The sequence below is a fragment of the Zea mays genome, chromosome 1 (assembly GCF_902167145.1).
Source record: "Zea mays cultivar B73 chromosome 1, Zm-B73-REFERENCE-NAM-5.0, whole genome shotgun sequence".
Lineage (NCBI taxonomy): Eukaryota > Viridiplantae > Streptophyta > Magnoliopsida > Poales > Poaceae > Zea > Zea mays.
In genome coordinates, this window is record NC_050096.1 from 4,949,549 (window position 1) to 4,972,443 (window position 22,895).

Consider the following 22,895-nt stretch of genomic DNA (forward strand, 5'->3'; position numbering starts at 1 on the left):
GATAAATGCTAATTTGATTGAATATTATGAATGTGAGTCAAATGTGCATGTTTTTTATCCTACCCGTGCAGGGGAGGTGCTGTCAAAATTTGCAATTATTATATATGAGTATTTTATAATGTGGTTAGTATATTAGTGGGTGGTGGTTATATTTGTACTTATTTAGGTACAAATTAGTGGTTTGTGGTTAGGTAATAACCATCCACAGTTTATATTGAATGTTTAATTGGTGTTTCAAATAGATGGACAATTTTTTGAGCTTGTATCATGGAGGCAATGTGGAACAAGATCCGTATGGAAATGCCAAGTTCATTGACATGCGACACGTGCCGGTACTATTCGATGGTAGACCCTCCTTGAGAGATGTGTTTACAAAGGCTAAACAAAAGTTAGGTTTCCATCAAGCTGATGACATTGCGGTTGACGGAGTGCTTAATATCGGTCATCCACCAAATGTCATAAGACGAGTCATCCCAATTGATTGTCAACTGGATTGGGATAATTATATTACTTCGGCTATGAAGACCCATTTGCAACTCATGGAGGTTGTGGTGCGTCCGGTTGTAGTAGACCGTCCCCCTGAAGATTTTGATCGTGCTATCGATGACGTGCCAACTGTTCCTGATGCTCAATCTGGCCCCAATTTGATCCCATTAAGTCAGCCAGGAGATGGTCTGCAGACAGATTTAGCTGCGTGTATCCCTTTGGCACAAACCAATTGCAGTAAGTCTTATTGGCATTACATCTTCATTTTGGACCATGAGCACTTTGCTCATTCCATTTGACGTGGGACTGATCATCTTGTACATGTTGCAGGAGAGACTCCTACTCTTGTGGTTGATCCTCAGACTGAGGCACGTGGCTGCTTCGGTGATGGTTTTATTGCCTCCAACAGTCCTGAGTTTAGGAATGAAGAGGAGCCATATGACTTTGCTATGGCTGCCGATTCAGATGATGATCGCCCGGTTGGTGAACTCACAGAGAGTGACATTGAGATGTTGCAACGTGTTTTTCCAGACGGTCGGGATCCTAGAGTGCATGAGTTCAGGTGGTGTACTCGACACCTTGCTGAGAATCTTCTGCGTAAGGATGGTGTCAAGGATAACTTTGAGCTTTTCCAGGAGACATGTCGACAGCTGGAAGACAAGTTCTTTAGAGAAAAGTTAGAAAAGCTCAAAGTCGCAACAAATGCCGAAGGTAGAGATTGGTTGAATGGATTGATGCCGGATTTGGAGAAGTGGACGAGAGCTCACGACTTAGGTGGATGGAGATATGAGTTCCAGTGTAGTAACATGGCCGAGTCATTCAACAAATTATTGTTGGGCATACGTGGTATGTCGGTCACTGCTATAGTGACATTTACCTTTTACAAGCTTGTGGCATGGTTCAATGATAGACACACCCACGCAGTTGGATTGCAGAATGAGGGAGAGAGATGGGCTCCAAAGCCTAAGACCTTTCTAGAGAAGGCAAAGGAAAGGGCAAACACACACACTGTTGATTGTTTTGACTTACAGTCAGGGACATATGAGGTATTCCTTCAAGCTGGTACTACTTCTGACGGCGAGTCACAAGAGTCGAGGAAGCATGTGGTTGTCCTTAATGACTTGTCATGTACTTGTGGCGCACCCAGGCAATACCATTTTCCATGTTCTCATCTAATCGCAGCTGCTCGAGCTCGTAACTTTGACTTAGAGAGGAGGATACCTCAAGAGTTTACTATTGATAAACTAGTGTTGACTTGGAGTCCAAGATTTATTCCTTATCGTGACGCGGGTGAGTGGCCTCCGTACGATGGCCCAAAGTATGTCGCTGATCCAAGTAGTCGTTGGACCAAGCGTGGATCCAGGAAGAGGACGAGGCACAAGATGGTTATGGATCAGGTTGGTGGTAGGAGTAGAAGGGGAAGGAGAACACCATTTCTTACCGACCCCGAGCAGTATGAGTGTGGCTGAAAGGGAATTAGGCTTACACCTAGTTCCTAAACAATTTTGGTGGTTGAATTGCCCAACACAAATATTGGACTGACTAGTTTGCTCTAGTGTATAAGTTATACAGGTGTAAAAGGTTCACACTCAGCCACTAAAAAGACCAAGTTTTGGATTCAATAAAGGAGCAAAGGGGCAACCGAGGGCACCCCTGGTCTGGCGCACCGGACTGTCCGGTGTGCCACCGGACAGTGCACAGTACCTGTCCGGTGCACCAGGGGACTCAGACTCAAACTCTTCGCCCTCGGGAATTCTCGGAAGCCGGCGCGCTATAATTCACCGGACTGTCCGGTGTGCACCGGACATGTCCGGTGCTCCAAGGAAGCTCGGCCTCCTAAACTCGCCAGCCTCGGATTCGCGCGACAGCCGCTCCGCTATAATTCACCGGACTGTCCGGTGTGCACCGGACTGTCCGGTGTACCAGCGGAGCAACGGCTCCCTGCGGCGCCAACGGCTCCCTGCGGCGCCAACGGCTCCCTGCGGTGCATTAAATGCGCGCGCAGCGCGCGCAGAAGTCAGAATCGCCCATGCCGGTGCACCGGACATCAAACAGTACATGTCCGGTGTGCACCGGACACCCAGGCGGGCCCACAAGTCAGAAGCTCCAACGGCTAGAATCCAACGGCAGTGATGACGTGGCAGGGGCACCGGACTGTCCGGTGTGCACCGGACTGTCCGGTGCGCCATCGAGCAGACGCCTCCAGCCAACGGTCACTTTTGGTGGTTGGGGCTATAAATACCCCAACCACCCCCCATTCATTGCCATCCAAGTTTTCCACTTCTCAACTACTACAAGAGCTCTAGGCATTCAATTCTAGACACATTCAAAGAGATCAAATCCTCTCCAATTCCACACAAAACCCTAGTGACTAGAGAGAGTGATTTGCCGTGTTCATTTGAGCTCTTGCGCTTGGATTGCTTCTTTTCTTTCTCACTTGTTCTTGAGATCACAACTCCATTGTAATCAAGGCAAGAGGCACCAATTGTGTGGTGGCCCTTGCGGGGAAGTTTTGTTCCCGGCTTTGATTAGAGAAGAGAAGCTCACTCGGTCCGAGGGACCGTTTGAGAGAGGGAAGGGTTGAAAGAGACCCGGCCTTTGTGGCCTCCTCAACGGGGAGTAGGTTTGCAAGAACCGAACCTCGGTCAAACAAATCTCCGTGTCTCATTTGCTTATTCGCTTGGGATTTGTTTTGCGCCCTCTCTTGCAGACTCATTTATTATTACTAACGCTAACCCCGGCTTGTAGTTGTGTTTATATTTGTAAATTTCAGTTTCGCCCTATTCACCCCCCTCTAGGCGACTATCAATTGGTATCAAAGCCCGGTGCTTCATTAGAGCCTAACCGCTCGAAGTGATGTCGGGAGATCACGCCAAGAAGGAGATGGAGACCGGCGAAAAGCCCACTACAAGCTACGGGAGCACTTCATCGGAAGAGTCCCGCACCAAAAGGAGGGAGAAGAAGAAGAGCTCCTCCAACAAAGGGAAGGAGAAGAAATCTTCTTCTCACCACAAAGAGAAGAAGGAAAAATCTTCTTCCCACAAGCCGCATCGGAAAGGCGATAAGCACAAGAGGATGAGGAAGGTGGTCTACTACGAGACCGACACTTCATCAACTTCTACCTCCGACTCTGATGCGCCCTCCGTCACTTCTAAGCGCCAAGAGCGCAAGAAGTATAGTAAGATCCCCCTACGCTACCCTCGCATTCCTAAACATACACCTTTACTTTCCGTCCCATTAGGCAAACCACCAACTTTTAATGGTGAAGATTATGCTATGTGGAGTAATTTGATGCGATTTCATCTAACCTCTCTCCACAAAAGAATATGGGATGTTGTTGAGTATGGTGTACAGGTACCATCAATAGGGGATGAGGACTATGACACGGACGAAGTGGCCCAAATCGAGCACTTCAACTCCCAAGCCGCAACCATCCTCCTTGCCTCCCTAAGCAAGGAGGAATACAACAAAGTACAAGGATTGAAGAACGCCAAGGAGATTTGGGACCTACTCAAGACGGCGCACGAGGGTGATGAACTCACCAAGATCACCAAGCGGGAAACGATCGAGGGGGAGCTCGGTCGCTTCCGTCTTCGCCAAGGGGAGGAGCCACAAGACATGTACAACCGGCTCAAGACCTTGGTGAACCAAGTACGCAACCTCGGGAGCACAAAATGGGATGACCACGAAGTGGTTAAGGTTATTCTAAGAGCTCTTATTTTCCTTAACCCCACTCAAGTACAATTAATTCGTGGGAATCCTAGATATCCACTAATGACCCCCGAGGAAGTTATCGGGAATTTTGTGAGTTTTGAATGCATGATTAAGGGCTCCAAGAAGATCAACGAGCTTGACGAGCCTTCCACCTCCGAGGCGCAACCGGTGGCCTTCAAGGCAACGGAGGAGAAGAAGGAGGAGTCTACACCAAGTAGACAACCAATTGACGCCTCCAAGCTCGACAACGAGGAGATGGCCCTAATCATCAAAAGCTTTCGGCAAATTCTCAAGCAACGGAAGGGGAAGGACTACAAACCCCGTTCCAAGAAGGTTTGCTACAAGTGTGGTAAGCCCGGTCACTTTATTGCAAAATGTCCTATGTCTAGTGACAGTGACAGGGGCGACGACAAGAAGGGAAGAAGAAAGGAGAAGAAGAAGTATTACAAGAAGAAGGGCGGCGATGCCCATGTTTGTCGGGAGTGGGACTCCGACGAAAGCTCAAGCGACTCCTCCGACGACGAGGACGCCGCCAACATCGCCGTCACCAAAGGCCTTCTCTTCCCCAACGTCGGCCACAAGTGTCTCATGGCCAAGGACGGCAAAAAGAAGGTAAAATCAAGGTCCTCCACTAAATATGAAACATCTAGTGATGAGAATGATGATAAAAATGAGGAGGATAACTTGCGCATTCTTTTTGCTAACCTTAACATGGAACAAAAGGAAAAATTAAATGAACTAATTAGTGCCATCCATGAAAAGGATGATCTCTTGGACTCCCAAGAGGACTTCCTAATCAAGGAGAATAAGAAACATGTTAAGGTTAAAAATGCTTATGCTCTAGAAGTAGAAAAATGTAACAAATTATCTAGTGAGCTAAGCATGTGCCATGACACTATTGCCAACCTTAGAAATGAAAATGCTAAATTAATTGCTAAGGTAGATTCTCATGTTTGCATTGATCCTAGAAATGATAATGTTGATTTGCTTGCTAGGATTGATGAGTTAAATGTTTCCATTGCTAGCCTTAGAAATGAGAATGAGAAACTAATTGCTAAGGCTAAGGATTTTGATGTTTGCAATGCTACTATTTCCGACCTTAGAACTAAAAATGATATGTTGCATGCTAAGGTTGTTGAACTAAAATCTTGCAAACCCTCTACATCTAATGTTGAGCATATTTCCATTTGTACTAGATGTAGAGATATTAATGTTGATGCTATCCATGATCACCTAGCCTTAATTTAAAAACAAAATGATCACATAGCTCAACTAAATGCTAAGATTAGAGAGCATGACTTAGAAAATGAAAAATTTAAATTGGCTAGAAGCATGCTCTATAATGGGAGACGCCCTGGCATCAAGGATGGCATTGGCTTCCAAAGGGGAGACAATGTCAAACTTAATGCCCCTCCAAAGAACTTATCTAACTTTGTTAAGGGCAAGGCTCCCATGCCTCAGGATAACGAGGGTTACATTTTGTACCCTGCCGGCTATCCTGAGAGCAAAATTAGAAAGATTCATTCTAGGAAGTCTCACTCTGGCCCTAATCATGCTTATATGTATAAGGGTGAGACATCTAGCTCTAGGCAACCAACCCATGCTAAGTTGCCTAAGAAGAAAATTCCTAATGCATCAAATGAACATAGCATTTCATTTAAAACTTTTGATGCATCTTATGTGCTTACTAGCAAATCCGGCAAGGTAGTTGCCAAATTTGTTGGGGGCAAACACAAGGGCTCCAAGACTTGTGTTTGGGTACCCAAAGTTCTTGTTTCTAATGCCAAAGGACCCAAAACCGTTTGGGTACCTAAAGTCAAGAACTAAATTTGTTTTGTAGGTTTATGCATCCGGGGGCTCAAGTTGGATACTCGACAGCGGGTGCACAAACCACATGACCGGGGAGAAAAGGATGTTCTCCTCATATGAGAAAAACCAAGATCCCCAACGAGCTATCACATTCGGGGATGGAAATCAAGGTTTGGTCAAAGGACTTGGTAAAATTGCTATATCTCCTGACCATTCTATTTCAAATGTTTTTCTTGTTGATTCCTTAGATTACAACTTGCTTTCTGTTTCACAATTATGTCAAATGGGCTACAACTGTCTTTTTACTGATATAGGTGTCACTGTCTTTAGAAGAAGTGATGATTCAATAGCATTTAAGGGTGTGTTAGAGGGTCAGCTATACTTAGTGGATTTTAATAGAGCTGAACTCGACACTTGCTTAATTGCTAAGACTAACATGGGTTGGCTCTGGCACCGCCGACTAGCCCATGTTGGGATGAAGAATCTTCACAAGCTTCTAAAGGGAGAGCACATTTTAGGATTAACAAATGTTCATTTTGAGAAAGACAGGATTTGCAGCGCATGCCAGGCGGGGAAGCAAGTTGGAGTACATCATCCACACAAGAACATCATGACGACCGACAGGCCGCTTGAGCTACTCCACATGGATCTATTCGGCCCGATTGCTTACATAAGCATCGGCGGAAGTAAGTATTGTCTTGTAATAGTGGATGATTATTCTCGCTTCACTTGGGTATTCTTTTTGCAGGAAAAATCTCAAACCCAAGAGACCTTAAAGGGATTCTTGAGACGGGCTCAAAATGAGTTCGGCTTGAGGATCAAGAAAATTAGAAGCGACAACGGGACGGAGTTCAAGAACTCTCAAATTGAAGGCTTCCTTGAGGAGGAGGGCATCAAGCATGAGTTCTCCTCTCCCTACACGCCCCAACAAAATGGTGTAGTGGAGAGGAAGAATCGAACTCTATTGGACATGGCAAGAACCATGCTTGATGAGTACAAGACACCGGACCGGTTTTGGGCCGAAGCGGTCAACACCGCCTGCTACGCCATCAACCGGTTATATCTTCACCGAATCCTTAAGAAGACATCATATGAACTCCTAACCGGTAAAAAGCCCAACATTTCATATTTTAGAGTTTTTGGTAGCAAATGCTTCATTCTTATTAAAAGAGGTAGAAAATCTAAATTTGCTCCTAAAACTGTAGAAGGCTTTTTACTTGGTTATGACTCAAACACAAGGGCATATAGGGTCTTTAACAAGTCCACTGGACTAGTTGAAGTCTCTTGTGACGTTGTGTTTGATGAAACTAACGGCTCTCAAGTAGAGCAAGTTGATCTTGATGAGATAGGTGAAGAACAGGCTCCATGCATCGCGCTAAGGAACATGTCCATCGGGGATGTGTGTCCTAAGGAATCCGAAGAGCCTCCAAGTACACAAGATCAACCATCCTCCTCCATGCAAGCATCTCCACCAACTCAAAATGAGGATGAGGCTCAAAATGATGAAGAGCAAAATCAAGAAGACGAGCCACCTCAAGATGATAGCAATGATCAAGGGGGAGATACAAATGATCAAGAAAAGGAGGATGAGGAAGAACCAAGACCGCCACACCCAAGAGTCCACCAAGCAATCCAACGAGATCACCCCGTCGACACCATCCTCGGCGACATTCATAAGGGGGTAACTACTCGATCTCGGGTTGCTCATTTTTGTGAACATTACTCTTTTGTTTCCTCTATTGAGCCACACAGGGTAGAGGAAGCTCTCCAAGATTCGGATTGGGTGGTGGCGATGCAAGAGGAGCTCAACAATTTCACGAGGAATGAGGTCTGGCATTTAGTTCCACGTCCTAACCAAAATGTTGTAGGAACCAAATGGGTCTTCCGCAACAAGCAAGATGAGCATGGTGTGGTGACAAGGAACAAAGCTCGACTCGTAGCCAAAGGGTATTCACAAGTCGAAGGTTTGGATTTCGGCGAAACCTATGCACCCGTAGCTAGGCTTGAGTCAATTCGCATATTATTGGCCTATGCTACTTACCATGGCTTTAAGCTCTATCAAATGGACGTGAAAAGTGCCTTCCTCAACGGACCAATCAAGGAAGAGGTCTATGTTGAGCAACCTCCCGGCTTTGAAGACAGTGAGTATCCTAATCATGTCTATAGGCTCTCTAAGGCGCTTTATGGGCTCAAGCAAGCCCCAAGAGCATGGTATGAATGCCTTAGAGATTTCCTTATTGCTAATGGCTTCAAAGTCGGCAAGGCCGATCCTACACTCTTTACTAAAACTCTTGAAAATGACTTGTTTGTATGCCAAATTTATGTTGATGATATTATATTTGGGTCTACTAACGAGTCTACATGTGAAGAGTTTAGTAGGATCATGACACAGAAATTCGAGATGTCGATGATGGGGGAGTTGAAGTATTTTCTAGGATTCCAAGTCAAGCAACTCCAAGAGGGCACCTTCATTAGCCAAACGAAGTACACTCAAGACATTCTTGCTAAGTTTGGGATGAAGGATGCCAAACCCATCAAGACACCCATGGGAACTAATGGGCATCTCGACCTCGACACGGGAGGTAAGTCCGTGGATCAAAAGGTATACCGGTCGATGATTGGTTCATTGCTTTATTTATGTGCATCTCGACCGGACATTATGCTTTCCGTTTGCATGTGTGCAAGATTCCAATCCGACCCTAAGGAATCCCACCTTACGGCCGTAAAACGAATCTTGAGATATTTGGCTTATACCCCTAAGTTTGGGCTTTGGTACCCTCGGGGATCCACATTTGATTTACTTGGTTATTCGGATGCCGATTGGGCGGGGTGCAAAATCAATAGGAAGAGCACATCGGGGACTTGCCAGTTCTTGGGAAGATCCTTGGTGTCTTGGGCTTCAAAGAAGCAAAATTCGGTCGCTCTTTCCACCGCCGAAGCCGAGTACATTGCCGCAGGACATTGTTGCGCACAATTGCTTTGGATGAGGCAAACCCTGCGGGACTACGGTTACAAATTAACCAAAGTCCCTTTGCTATGTGATAATGAGAGTGCAATTAAGATGGCCGACAATCCCGTCGAGCATAGCCGCACTAAGCACATAGCCATTCGGTATCATTTTCTTAGGGATCACCAACAAAAGGGGGATATCGAGATTTCTTACATTAATACTAAAGATCAATTAGCCGATATCTTTACCAAGCCACTTGATGAACAATCTTTTACCAGACTTAGGCATGAGCTCAATATTCTTGATTCTAGAAATTTCTTTTGCTAGCTTGCACACATAGCTCATTTAAATACCTTTGATCATATCTCTTTTATATGCTATGACTAATGTGTTTTCAAGTCGATTTCAAACCAAGTCATAGGTATATTGAAAGGGAATTGGAGTCTTCGGCGAAGACAAAGGCTTCCACTCCGTAACTCATGCTTCGCCATCACTCCGAGCAACTCTCTCGTCTTTGGGGGAGAAATGAGCATCAAGGAAAAGGACTTCATCCTTGGGGGAGAGAGTAAAAGCTCAAACGCAAAAGGACTTCGTGTTTGGTATAATCTTAACTCATTTACTTATGACCAAAAGGGAGGAACTTACTTCGAGGGCTCTAATGATTCCGTTTTTGGCGATTCATGCCAAAAAGGGGGAGAAATGAGCCCAAAGCAAAAGGACCGCACCACCACCACCAAATTCAAAAACTTAGTGCTTTCCAAAAGTCTTTATCATTTGGTATCCTATTGTGTTCAAAAGGGGGAGAAAGTAGTATTTCAGAAATGGTATATCAAAACCCTCTTGAACACTAAGAGGTGGATCTCTTTTAGGGGGAGTTTTTGTTTAGTCAAAGGAAAAGCTTTTGAAATAGGGGGAGACAATTTCAAATCTTGAAAATGCTTTGCAAACTCTTATTCATGTACCTTTGACTATTTGCAAAAGATCTTTGAAATGGATTTACAAAAAGAATTTGCAAAAACAAAACATGTGGTGCAAACGTGGTCCGAAATGTTATATAAGAAAGAAACATTCCTTGCATATCTTGTAAGTAGTTATATTGGCTCAATTCCAAGTAACCTTTTCACTTACATTATGCAAACTAGTTCAATTATGCACTTCTATATTTGCTTTGGTTTGTGTTGGCATCAATCACCAAAAAGGGGGAGATTGAAAGGGAATTAGGCTTACACCTAGTTCCTAAACAATTTTGGTGGTTGAATTGCCCAACACAAATATTGGACTGACTAGTTTGCTCTAGTGTATAAGTTATACAGGTGTAAAAGGTTCACACTCAGCCACTAAAAAGACCAAGTTTTGGATTCAATAAAGGAGCAAAGGGGCAACCGAGGGCACCCCTGGTCTGGCGCACCGGACTGTCCGGTGTGCCACCGGACAGTGCACAGTACCTGTCCGGTGCACCAGGGGACTCAGACTCAAACTCTTCGCCCTCGGGAATTCTCGGAAGCCGGCGCGCTATAATTCACCGGACTGTCCGGTGTGCACCGGACATGTCCGGTGCTCCAAGGAAGCTCGGCCTCCTAAACTCGCCAGCCTCGGATTCGCGCGACAGCCGCTCCGCTATAATTCACCGGACTGTCCGGTGTGCACCGGACTGTCCGGTGTACCAGCGGAGCAACGGCTCCCTGCGGCGCCAACGGCTCCCTGCGGTGCATTAAATGCGCGCGCAGCGCGCGCAGAAGTCAGAATCGCCCATGCCGGTGCACCGGACATCAAACAGTACATGTCCGGTGTGCACCGGACACCCAGGCGGGCCCACAAGTCAGAAGCTCCAACGGCTAGAATCCAACGGCAGTGATGACGTGGCAGGGGCACCGGACTGTCCGGTGTGCACCGGACTGTCCGGTGCGCCATCGAGCAGACGCCTCCAGCCAACGGTCACTTTTGGTGGTTGGGGCTATAAATACCCCAACCACCCCCCATTCATTGCCATCCAAGTTTTCCACTTCTCAACTACTACAAGAGCTCTAGGCATTCAATTCTAGACACATTCAAAGAGATCAAATCCTCTCCAATTCCACACAAAACCCTAGTGACTAGAGAGAGTGATTTGCCGTGTTCATTTGAGCTCTTGCGCTTGGATTGCTTCTTTTCTTTCTCACTTGTTCTTGAGATCACAACTCCATTGTAATCAAGGCAAGAGGCACCAATTGTGTGGTGGCCCTTGCGGGGAAGTTTTGTTCCCGGCTTTGATTAGAGAAGAGAAGCTCACTCGGTCCGAGGGACCGTTTGAGAGAGGGAAGGGTTGAAAGAGACCCGGCCTTTGTGGCCTCCTCAACGGGGAGTAGGTTTGCAAGAACCGAACCTCGGTCAAACAAATCTCCGTGTCTCATTTGCTTATTCGCTTGGGATTTGTTTTGCGCCCTCTCTTGCGGACTCATTTATTATTACTAACGCTAACCCCGGCTTGTAGTTGTGTTTATATTTGTAAATTTCAGTTTCGCCCTATTCACCCCCCCTCTAGGCGACTATCAGTGGCAAGTGCGGTAGACTTGGTCATAATTCACGCACTTGTCGTTGGCAGATTAGCGAGGTTTGTATTTTTAGTTTAATGATACTACCTTAATTTTATTTAATAAGGCTATATTACTTACTAACATTAATTTCATTTTGTAGGATGGCACAGTTCCACCTTCTCGACCCGTTCTACGACGAGAGCCACCGGGGGCGCCTTCTGTCGGAAGGCCAGGTATTTAATTGTAAATATCTTTTGTAGATTTGTTGTTGTACAAATGGTGTTGCTTATATAATATTTTTCCGTGTAGGACCTAGCAACGCTTCGTTCTAGGACACACAATGGGTTCCTAGACATGGTGTTCGACGACAGGTACACTAATTACCTCAGACGAGCAGGTCTAGATGTAATATCTTACCAGTTACGACGCGGGTTGCCTACTATTGATTCGGCGGCCATTACTGCACTTGTGGACAGGTATTGTTATGATTTTATAAAAATATTCTTGAATCATTGAGCTCTTTTACACTATTTTTTTTAATTATGTAGGTGGCGTCCTGAGACACATAGTTTTCATCTTCCTTTTGGTGAGATGACAGTCACATTAGGGGATGCACAGAAGATACTTGGACTCAATGTTGGTGGCAGAGCAGTGACAGGCCAATGTGACTCTGACGGATGGAGGGCTAGAGTTGAGGCCTTTCTTGGTAGGGAGCTTCCTGCTGAGGGCGTTGAACGGACTGCTGGAGTAGGCATCACATGGCTCCGTCAGTCTTTTGGTGTGTGCCCTGCTGATGCTGATGAGGCTACATTCCAGTTCTATTGTCGAGCTTGGATCTTGCACATGTTTGGTTGTGTCCTCTTCCCAGACGCCACAGGAGACTGCGCGTCCTGGATGTACATCCCATGTCTAACCGACTGGGATACAGCTGGACAGTACAGTTGGGGCTCCGCTGTGCTTTCTTTTTTGTACCGGCAGCTTTGTGAAGCTTGCCGTCGTACGTCCTCCTCTTCGTCTATAGGCGGTTGCGTCTACCTCCTGCAGATATGGATGTGGTACGTCTTGGACCGAAGTCTTCAAAATTTTATTTAATAAGGCTATATTACTTACTAACATAAATTTCATTTTGCAGGTTTCGCATACCAGTTGGTCGACCACGTGTTTTCCAGCCTAGACCCTGGCCATGGATGATTCATGGAAATGATCGTCTTCGACCGACGTATGCTTATATTTGGGACCAAGTGGCAGCTCCTTTTGCGAGAGCTAAGAGGGCATACATGGAGTATGTTAACGAGTTTGACACCCTTTCTGCCTCTAGCGTAAGTACTCAACAATGAAAAACTTATCGTTATGAAATTTGTTTTATTATACTTAACATAGATTGCTTCATTTTTGTTTTAGGTCACATGGCAGCCATACAACGCACCTGAGTATGCTGGGATGATCTTTAGTGTAGTATGCAGCAGTGAAGATGAACTCTATATGATGCAATGTCCTTTGGTCTGTTTCTGGTGTGTTGAGTGGCACCTACCTCACAGGGTTCAGAGACAGTTTGGTAGGAACCAGCTATGGCCGGTTGAAGATGTTCCTACTTCAAAGGAGCTACACAAGTAAGTTCGCAATCTATAAATCCAGTTTGCAATTTATAACATCAATCATTCTTAACTTTGTGTTATTTATATGATATGATTTGTGTGTAGATTTGACCGGCGGAAGCAAAAGAAGATAACGGACTTTCGTCAACATCATCTGATATTAGTAAATGATTGGGAATCGGGTGCTGAGAATGTATATTCCAACGATGAGTTGCACAACAATAGTGATTACAGGCGGTACCAAGCTTGGTACCAGGGTGCGACTCGTTGTAAGCTTCGCCAGCAGTGGACAGCGGAAGACTACGCCGACATTGATTCTTCAGACGATGAAGAAACGGAGTATGACCTGACCACTAGACTGGGAACCCAAGTGGAGGCGGCACCCATATTAGATCGAGTGGTAAGTTTTACTCGATTTTAATACTCGACATGTATAAATAGTATGTGTGATGCAAATTGTGTTGTACAGGGTAACACATTGCGACGGTCGGTAGAGGACATTGATCGCCAACTTTTGACTACGGGCGACAGCAGCATGCGCAGCTTCTTGCAGGTAAGCCCACATGCATCGTTTATAGCCTTTAGCGTGTTATGAATATGTTGTAAACTAATATGTCTTTGGCATGCAGCGTTTATCTAGGCGCCTACGTGGAGCTGCTGCTCGCTGTGGCTGCAGGACTACTGTTGCACATGACGTCCATGTACCATCGTGTACCGACACAGCAACGCCCTCCACAGGTCTTGGTGCTGGCTTCGACTACGATCACGACGAGATAGGACCTTCACAGCTTGAGGGGGCTCCTTCGACACAGCCATTACAACCACAGGATCGTAGGCGACACCGCTCTCCACAACGTTACACTCCAGGCACCGACGCTTTAGGCAAGGGTAAGACTAGGAGACGTTGAATTGGTTTGGACTCTATGGACTTGTTATGTAATGTATGAATTATATAGACTTGTAATGGACTCATTTGGCCTCTACGGGCTTGTATGACATTTTAATGGACTTGTATGAATTCTATGGACTTGTAATGAACTTGTTTAGACTTTTATGAGCTTGCTTGGAATTGTTTACAATTGTATGCACTTGTATGTTATGCTTATCTATGAGTATGTCTTGGATTGACAAAAAACAGAGAAAACTCTGCCGAAATTTTGTGAAATTGTTGGTTATGTCATGTAGCCTTTACATAACTATTACATAGCCTTTTCAGAAGCATTAATTTTAGGACTAGCATCTATACTTTTCAGATCCATTTCGTAGCCTTTTCAGGAGTGCTTATATAGCCTTTTCAGAGTGTAAAAATAGCCTTTTCAGGATTGTATATATAGCCTTTTCAGAAAAAGAACATAGCGTAGGACATGTAGCCTTTTCAGAACTAGAACATAGCCTTTTCAGAGTTTTTGTACATATCTGATGTTTATAATCTATTACACTATCTATCCTTTAGCCTATATATACACGATCCTTTGTACATTTGCTTCATTGTGCAATAGAATGGCTTCAGGGTCTTCTAGGGGCAAGGGTGCGGTAAATGAGAGACGAAAGGATGGAGGGAAGTTAACTCCAATGTCTTTTGATGGCCCTCTTGGTCCAGATTTTTTTGAAGAGGCGGTTTTTAACTTTCCAGTTCAAAGTAAAAAAGATTTCAACAAAGAGGTTAGACTTAGGTCCTACGATAATAGGAGAGAAGATTGGCCGAAGTGCATGCATGGCGAGGATTGCTTGGTGCAGATGTTCGTTGAGGGTGGAATTGATGGAGGCCGGCGTTTCTTCAGATGTCCTTATGCATATGTACAAATTAATTTCTAGTCCTTTTTTCTAAATACTTTTGTTGTTCAGTGAAACTAACTATAAACATTTATGCAGCATTCATTGGTCAAGGAGAATTGTGGGTTCACTCGTTGGGTAGATCCTCGTCCAATTTTTCCTCATGCGGAATACATATCCTACCTACAGAATAGGATATTTGATCTAGAGAGAGAAGTAAGCAACAAAAATGATGAGGAAGAAAGAGACACAAACAATGGTGGTGCTTCACAGGTGCAAGTATGCCCAGATCCATATTGTTGCTGCCCTTGTCACAACAAGAATGTTGGTCCTCCGTCGTCTCCACCGCACCCACAGCAGACACCAACAATGGGAGGATACTATGGGGAAGGCTCAACTCAATTTGGAATGTGGGAGCACTACTAGAAAACTCTTATGTATCAATTGCTTTTAGCGTGTTGGTTATCTATTTCAATTGCTTCAAGTCGCCTTCAAGAATTGCTTTAAATCTACTTTTCATCAATTATGTATTTATGTAATTTTTCATCAATTTGAAGGTAATTCATTACGAAATATCATTGTTCGACAATACATATTACCGAATAATAAGTTCATTATTACATAACTTCAAATAAAACACCAATACTACTGAGTACAACGGGGCCATTTGCCTTTGCGAAATGCATCAGGGTTCTCCTCCATTGCTTCCTTTGCACGACGTGCACGCTCAAGCTTCTTCTCCTTATCTTCCCTGCATTCAGCAACACGCCTCATTTTCTCTTCGTCTTCACGTTGTTGCTCGGCAGCAAGCTCCTCTCGTCTTTTTTTTATCCTCTCTTTGTCCTCTGCATCCCACTTTTGAAGATTCTCCAGCCACTTCTTATCTTTCTCTGATATTTCGGTGTCAATCCACTGCTCAAAATCACATAGCGGTGGAGGAGTCTACAAAATGTGCAATTATTAGTACGCAAAAAAACATTTACAAAAACATTCACAAATGTAAACATATTACAAGACTATTCTCACCATTAAATTCATCCGACGTTGAACAACAGTTGGCTCAAATGCAAAGTTAGCACACATCCAATACCTCTGTCGATAGGTGTCATGATCTTCAGACTTATCGACCTTACAAGGATCACCACAAAAACACATAGGCACTGGAACACCACTTGGCAAAGGCAGCGGGTCGAAGGCAGTTCCGGTCAAAGGACCCTTCCTAAATTTCCATAAACTCTATAACAATCAGAAATATAATAGACTCACAAAATAAGAGGCAGATCCAAAACTTACCTTTGTTTAGCATATTTACCACGCCTAGACATCTCTAGTTTAGAAGAATTGAAATGAGCACAGCAACAAGCCAGACGTAGGGTACTATTTATAGGAACGTACCTCGGCGACATAGATCTTGGCGCCGAGGTAGGCGTCGTTGACCGGGCGCCTACCTCGGCGCCAAGATCTATGGCGCCGAGGTACGTGCCACGTCAATCCAGATCACACCGGCGTCTGACGTATAAGCGCCAATAGTATTGGCGCCGGCACACACATGCTCGGCGCCAATGATGACGGCGCCGAGCTAAGGGTCCATTTTTTGAAATGAAACTGCCAGGGGCATAAATGTGGGAAAAAAAACCCGAAAAGGGCCAAATTGCAAAAAAGTTGGACGGGAGGACGACCCATGACCTGGCGATAATGATACGTGTGGCGGGTGATAATGGTGGTAGACTAGTAGTAGCTCTTTAGCTAATTTATCCTACGTTGTGTAGGTTTTCACAATCCTCCGGACAGATAAAAGTATCATGTGGGAGCAAGAAGACACTCAAACGATGAATCGAAATGGTCCATGCAATGCATTGTTTTACTTTGTTATTTTTACATCATTATTGTCTAGTAAGATTGCACTTTTGTCTAATAAGAACAGAACTCACTTTCTTTATATATACTCCCACGGCAAGTGATAAAAATAAACATGTCCGTGCATCCAAAAAAAATGCATTGCTCCATCGATAGGGACGAGTGGGGTATGTGATAAAATAATAGTCTCTACTATATAAAGCACCACCATTGTCATATGTCACGCGTAAAACGAGTTGGTACTCCGTCTCTCCTACGTAACGGGCCAGCCGATCGGCTCAAACAGCACACGCGCCACACCTCTCTCCTCCCCTTGGGTCGCGCACCCCCTACTAAAATTGGTAAGAGAAAATATAAACTATACAAATACTTGTGACATAGAAACAACATCTATATCAATTGTCATACATCCAACATGAATAACATTTTATATAATCATTATGCTCTAATATTTTATCAAACAGTTTGTATATACCGTCGCAACACACGGACATACAAACTACAACGAAAATAGCTTTCGATATGTTTGCTCTATATAATATGAGACCGAATAAGTACTATTAGATTTTATAGTGCTATCATTTTTGTAGCTTTTAATAATTTTAGTTAAACTTTAGATTTCTTTAAATCTATAAATATTATAATGGTTGATAATTTGGAACATAGCGTAGTAGTATCAAATAAAGTTACTGCGGCGTTGGAGGGAAGTGGTTGGTCAGTAAAAGAGGTACGAAAAGTTAAAGCATCCCTTTCCTTCTTTGGGAGAAGGCATCGTTTCCCAATTGGCCAATTCCCAGTGCTAGTGGGCAGTACGAATTTTTTGGCCTTACCGAAAAAATCTCCAGTCGTTACCTTTTGCAAATTGGACGTATGCCTGGATGCAAGCTTAGAATTTTCACACCAATCCCACTCCTCCCTGGCGCTACCATCACGTGGATTTGATAACGATATACTGCGATATCGAATATATGTGATGTGGTATATAAACATATATATATTTGCTGGCAAACACATTTATTACCCAACCATACTTTCATGTAGTACTGTTTAGTGCAGGGTGATGGAGACGCAAAAATAATAATAGAGCTCACTTTCATTTGCCTTGATACTTTTTTACAAATGTATAAGAGCAATGTACACCCATTGACCCTTTGATTAATAATATAATGAGGTGTTTGGTTTGAGGAATGACCTAGTCCATCATCTCCTTACTCCTCACTATTTTTGTTTGGTTTGTGGAATGGAATGAGTTGATCCATCACCACCTTATTCCTCATAATTAGTTTGTTAGTACTAATATGAGGAATGAGGTCATCCCACCAAATTTGAGGATTGAATTCATGACGCACCACCTTAATTTGGATGGTTTGATTCCTCAAACCAAACACCCCATAAGTACATGATAGCCTGAGCCAGGGGCAGACATGCATAGGCCCGATGCGCCTAGGCCTCGCTCATTTCTCTCTTGTAAATAGTATAGCCTAGATTTTCACTACGAAGACTCCTGCTCAGCACAACTTATGGGGTTATTTGGTTTGCTGTCTAACTTGCCACAGTTTATCACACCTAACATTAGGCAAGTTTGACCAAGTTAGTCATGTGTTTGGTTTCAAGCCACATTTGTGGTCCCACTCGTCAATGACTAGTAAAAGTGTGGCAAGATTCCCTTAGGCGTGAAAAATTGTGCCATAGAATTTAAGGGGGTGTTTGGTGCGTGGCCTAAGTCATCACGACTAGGCCTGGGAATGAGCTTTACAAACTCACGAGCTGAAAGGGCCTCCTAACTCATGGGCTAACAAATTTAAGTTTTTTTGGGTTCCCCTACTGATTAGAGCCGAGTTGGATCAGGCCATTTCACTAAAGGGTCGGTAAGGATCGGGTCATCAAACATGGCCGAAACGTGGATGTGGATCAAACGAAAGGGCATAGCCCATAGATCGTGTGAAGGGCCGCGTACTGAATCTTAGCCGGCGCTCGCAGACCTGTGTACCTGAATCTTTGCCGGCGACGCTCGCAGGGAGGCGGCGGCGCAGCGCTCGTAGGGAGGCGCGACGCTCGCATGGAGGAAGCCCTGTGGAGACGCTGCCCCGGCTTGCCGCGGAGGATAAGGGCATCCTCGTGACCCACCAGCAGCTGGTGCCAGATCTCTGTTGCATCCTCCAATCCAACATGTGATGTTCTTTCTCCTCACCGGTGATGCTCCTCATCTACTGCTCACCGGCGATGTTGTCCACAAACGCGCGACGATTTGGATCTACACTACCCCATGCTGTAATTTATTGCTATACGTGCTGAGCTGTTGATTCCTTCTTTTTTTACTCTTTCATCCATATTCCATTCGGCATTCGATTCAGTAGGATTGGCATCTGTTCATTCATGTTACTACAGTGCAGGATTGTTGCTTGGACAAATTGGTTTGGCTGGCTGACTGGCCCGGTGGTGTTGTGTTCCATTCCTCCATCTGTATAATACCCTGTTTATTTTCTTTCAGCATCCTCTTAATCTTTTGCAATTACTACTGCATTTTATTAGCTTGGTCATAGGATCGGATCGGATCAGATATTGAGAAGTGCTCGTACAGTAAAGGTTATGCACAAACTGTTACCATGTTACTGTGAACAGTACATGCCATGTTAATGTGAACGTTGTCTGGGATTAGCTTCGACGGTGTAGCGTTAGGAGTTGCTGCCATGAATGCTTCTGAATTTACAGTTCTGCAGGAACCACGAATTCTTTGAGTTATTGTGAACTAGTTTCTTCTGTAGCCTTAAATTCTGTAGGAACTGCTTGCTGGTGCCATGTATGGGTGACCATGTACGAGTGAGCCCATGGATTATGCTAATTCAATTAGCTAATGGTGGTGCTTGCTTGTTTGTGGGGGCCCTTGGATTGCTAGCGTAGAATTGGCCCTTGGATTGCTAAAGGTCGGGGCAAGTTTGGATGGCGAGACTTTAAAATCTGTTTGGATTGAGCTACAATAGATTAGGTTGGATTCAAGTAGGGCTGGGTCTACTCCTTAATATTTTAGGATTGGAGTGGGGTTGGGGCTGGATTGTGATCCATTCCCATGCCTAGCCATGGCGCGCCATAGTTTTGCCGCCACAGGTGTGGCAGTCGATTCGGCCGCCGCGGCTTAGGCGCGGCGTGGCGCCGGACGCCACACACCAAACTAGCCCTAAGCGCCTAACCTTAGGCACCTTAGACAAGTTTGACATAAAATTGTGTGGCAATTTTTGGCACTATGGGTATAGAACCAAACAGCCCCTATATGCCCCTACCCTGATATTTCGATGCTTGTTCTTGCAAGTGTGTTCTCACTCCCATTTTATCCTAGGTCCGCTTGTGGGGGACAGATATCCCTCGGGTCCACTAAAAGAGTAAAAGACCTTATGAAAGGCCCAAAGGCCCAATAAATCGTAAGGTCATTCTTTCGTGGGCCTGAGGAGGGACAACCAGCCAAGCAGATCGACATGGGGCCGGATTGGTATAAACCCGGACGACCCGCAACGTCGAGCGAGCACAACAGAGATCCGACTTTCCCGCGCTGGAGCTCCCATGCAACGGAGCCATGCGAAGATAAGTCGGCAGAACTACAGGGAGATAAACTCAAACATTTCACTATCTTTTAGCTACACGTTGTTATCATATCCACGTGTATTGCCCCACGGTCGAGTATATAAGGCCTAGGGGGCACCCCTTCAGAACGATCGACCCTATTACTTAGCCACCCGTTTCGACTCTCTGCATTCTCAATTCAGAGAGCTCTCTTGTAACCTCATTCACTCAGCATACTCACCAGGACGTAGGGTGTTACGCATCTCTAAGCGGCCCGAACCTGTAAACCTTGTCCACTGTCCCTCGTGCAATTGGCACGAACCATTTTGCTACAGTCGTCGACACCGTCCTACTCCTAAAAACACCTTGAGGGGCAACCCCGGGTGTGCGGTCGGACCCAAAACACCGACAGCTGGCGCGCCAGGTAGGGGGTGTGTCGACGATCCAAGCAAGCTCAATGGCCATCACCTTCCACAGCAAGATCACCCTCCGTCCCGGATCCGTATTCTGCTTCGGAACAATCTCATCCGTAGTAGATGAAGAGGAAACTCTACACCGCATTGCGGATCCGCCGGAAAAGAAGTCTCCTCCAACAAACTCCGAAAATGTCGGAGAAGCGCAACCTCCAGCTCTCCGGAAAAAGATCGTCTCCGGAAAGTCAGGGGCCGAGGGCCCGCTGACCCGGAGAACTCCACTGTCTACTTCCCCGACAAAAGAATGGACACAGATCGCGAGGAAGAAGGAGACCAAGGGGAAGCAAGTTGTTCTTTCCGTTCCTCCGCCCTCAAAGGAGAACGGAAAGAAGGTCGCCACGACAGCAGCACCATTCTATCCCGACATCCTCTTCATCGGGAGAGCGGAGTCGGCCACCGTCTCCGACGACGAGCCGACCGCACCCGGAGAAGAACCACCTCAACGAGAATCCCGCCGACGGAGGAACCGGCGCCGGAACGTCCGACGACATCACGCGGCGGGAGAACGGGACCCGGAGCAACCTGTCTCGCGGGACGAGGTCTCGGAGATAGGAGAAACTCCGGAGGAACGCGTCTTCAGAGAACGAAGGAACTCTCGACGACGTGATCGCCGTCGAGCTCAGGAACAAGCCGAGCAAGATGCAAGACAACGCCGGGAGAATCCATTCTTCGGGCGCAACCTGAACCCCGACTTCGCCCGAGCCATGAACACGCCAAGCGAAGTTGGAGGAGTACTAGCTCGGATAGCTGATGGACTCCCTCGGACTCCCGACGCCGAGGGCTATCGACGATTGTTCACCCAGGCAGCCAACCATCTTCTACCGCTTGCTCACCCGCCGAACGATCTACGACACGCCATCAATAGTCGCCGAGATGCGCGAAGCTCCATCAACGCCTCGCGTGAACGACGACATGAGAACGAGATCCGCTGCCGGGAGGAGTACGACAGGGATCATGGCATCCCAGCTCGGAGTCAGGCCACCAGAACTGAGTCGGCAACGGCCTCAACTGGCGGTACCACCCGGGGACGGTCGAGGAACCACAACAACTACTCCCCTCCCCGGGACAGACATCATCCCCGGCGACAGGAGGACACATGCGGAGTGTCTGCTCTCACTCCGCGCCTTAGGGCCATCCAATGGCCTCCCAACTTCAAGGTATCCAATGTCAACAAATATGAACCTAAGCAGGATCCAGGGGGTTGGCTAGCCGTCTACACCACCGTTGCTCGAGCTGCCGGGGCGTCCGAAGACGTGATGACCGCGTACTTACCCATTGTCCTTAGGCAAGACACGCTGCAATGGCTGCAACATCTACCCCGACATTGCATCGACGACTGGGGCGACTTCAGTCGACGCTTCACCGCCAATTTCCAGTCCCTCTCCGACAAACCGGCGCAACCATAGGACCTCAAATCCACCAAGCGCCGGGGGGACGAAACTCTCTGGTCGTACCTCAAAAGGTTCCAGACCATGAGAAATCGTATCCCCGAGGTCATGGAGGCGGCCGTGATCGAGGACTTCTACCGAGGATCCAATGACTCGGCTTTCGTCCGAGCTATATTACAAAAGGCGTCGACACCTCCGAGGAGCTGTTCCGGGAAGCCGACCTCTACATCACCACCGATGAGCGGGCCCAGGACCTCATCGGAGGAGAAAAGCCCGCACCAGCAGCACCACGACGCGACGCGAACCAGCAACCTGACAAACGCTGGGAGAAGAGGCCTCGCAAAGAAGTGCACGCCGCCGGACCACCTGCCTCTCGCGCCCGAGGAGGACCTCGCGGAGGCGAGCGCACGCTGGACGACATCCTCGACGCCCAGTGCCCGTACCACAAGGACATGCGCCACACTCTTCGTAACTGTCGGGACTTCAAGCACTCCGTCGGGCACGGCCGACCCTTCCAACCTCTACCTCCTCCTCCGCCGAGGGGAGGACCAAATGAACCACGACAACCCCATCAGCAGGAGGAGGGAGGAGGAGGAGCTTTCCCGCGCGTTGACGGGGAGGTCAACGTCATCTTCGGCGGGCACGGGTCGCAGGAGAACAAAAGACAACAAAAGCTCAACGACCGCCAGATACTGGTGGCGACCACCGATCCTCCCGCCCCGTACTGGTGGTCAGAGCACCCGATCACTTTCACTCGGGAGGATCAATGGCTCAACTTCGAC

At 46.4% G+C, this 22,895-nt stretch overlaps 2 protein-coding genes across 3 annotated transcripts; one reads left to right on the forward strand and one right to left on the reverse strand.

The window, feature by feature from the left end:
- Positions 1-11,615: 11,615 nt before the first annotated feature.
- LOC103644389 (protein MAIN-LIKE 1-like) lies at positions 11,616-15,258 on the forward strand. Of its 2 annotated transcripts, XR_002265437.3 has the most exons (9): positions 11,616-11,705; positions 11,782-11,948; positions 12,021-12,527; positions 12,605-12,791; positions 12,874-13,082; positions 13,173-13,467; positions 13,537-13,620; positions 13,697-14,864; positions 14,940-15,257. XR_002265437.3 is itself a non-coding variant. In XM_020544951.3 (8 exons), the coding sequence occupies exons 1-8, from the start codon at positions 11,634-11,636 to the stop codon at positions 13,973-13,975; spliced, it is 1,800 nt and encodes a 599-aa protein (XP_020400540.2). In that variant the 5' UTR covers positions 11,616-11,633; the 3' UTR covers positions 13,976-15,258. The 2 variants fall into 2 exon arrangements, 1 of the variants encoding a protein (XP_020400540.2); XM_020544951.3 differs by having other exon boundaries at positions 13,697-15,258.
- Positions 15,259-15,485: 227 nt separating this feature from the next.
- Positions 15,486-16,210, reverse strand: LOC109943584 (uncharacterized). Its single transcript, XM_020547088.3, has 3 exons — positions 16,134-16,210; positions 15,867-16,059; positions 15,486-15,782 (listed from the first exon to the last, which is right to left on the reverse strand). Exons 1-3 carry the CDS (start codon positions 16,163-16,165, stop codon positions 15,486-15,488), a joined length of 522 nt encoding a protein of 173 aa, XP_020402677.1. The 5' UTR covers positions 16,166-16,210.
- Positions 16,211-22,895: the final 6,685 nt, after the last annotated feature.

Bases quoted from the DNA above. Each gene is read 5' to 3' on its own strand.
- LOC103644389 (XM_020544951.3), top strand. From the start codon at position 11,634: ATGGCACAGTTCCACCTTCTCGACCCGTTCTACGACGAGAGCCACCGG. The intron at 13,083-13,172 runs GTAAGTTCGCAA...ATTTGTGTGTAG, and splicing joins ACTTCAAAGGAGCTACACAA to ATTTGACCGGCGGAAGCAAA. The intron at 13,468-13,536 runs GTAAGTTTTACT...TGTGTTGTACAG, and splicing joins CACCCATATTAGATCGAGTG to GGTAACACATTGCGACGGTC.
- LOC109943584 (XM_020547088.3), bottom strand. From the start codon at position 16,165: ATGTCTAGGCGTGGTAAATATGCTAAACAAAG. The intron at 16,060-16,133 runs GTAAGTTTTGGA...ATGGAAATTTAG, and splicing joins GGTAAATATGCTAAACAAAG to GAAGGGTCCTTTGACCGGAA. The intron at 15,783-15,866 runs GTGAGAATAGTC...CACATTTTGTAG, and splicing joins AACGTCGGATGAATTTAATG to ACTCCTCCACCGCTATGTGA.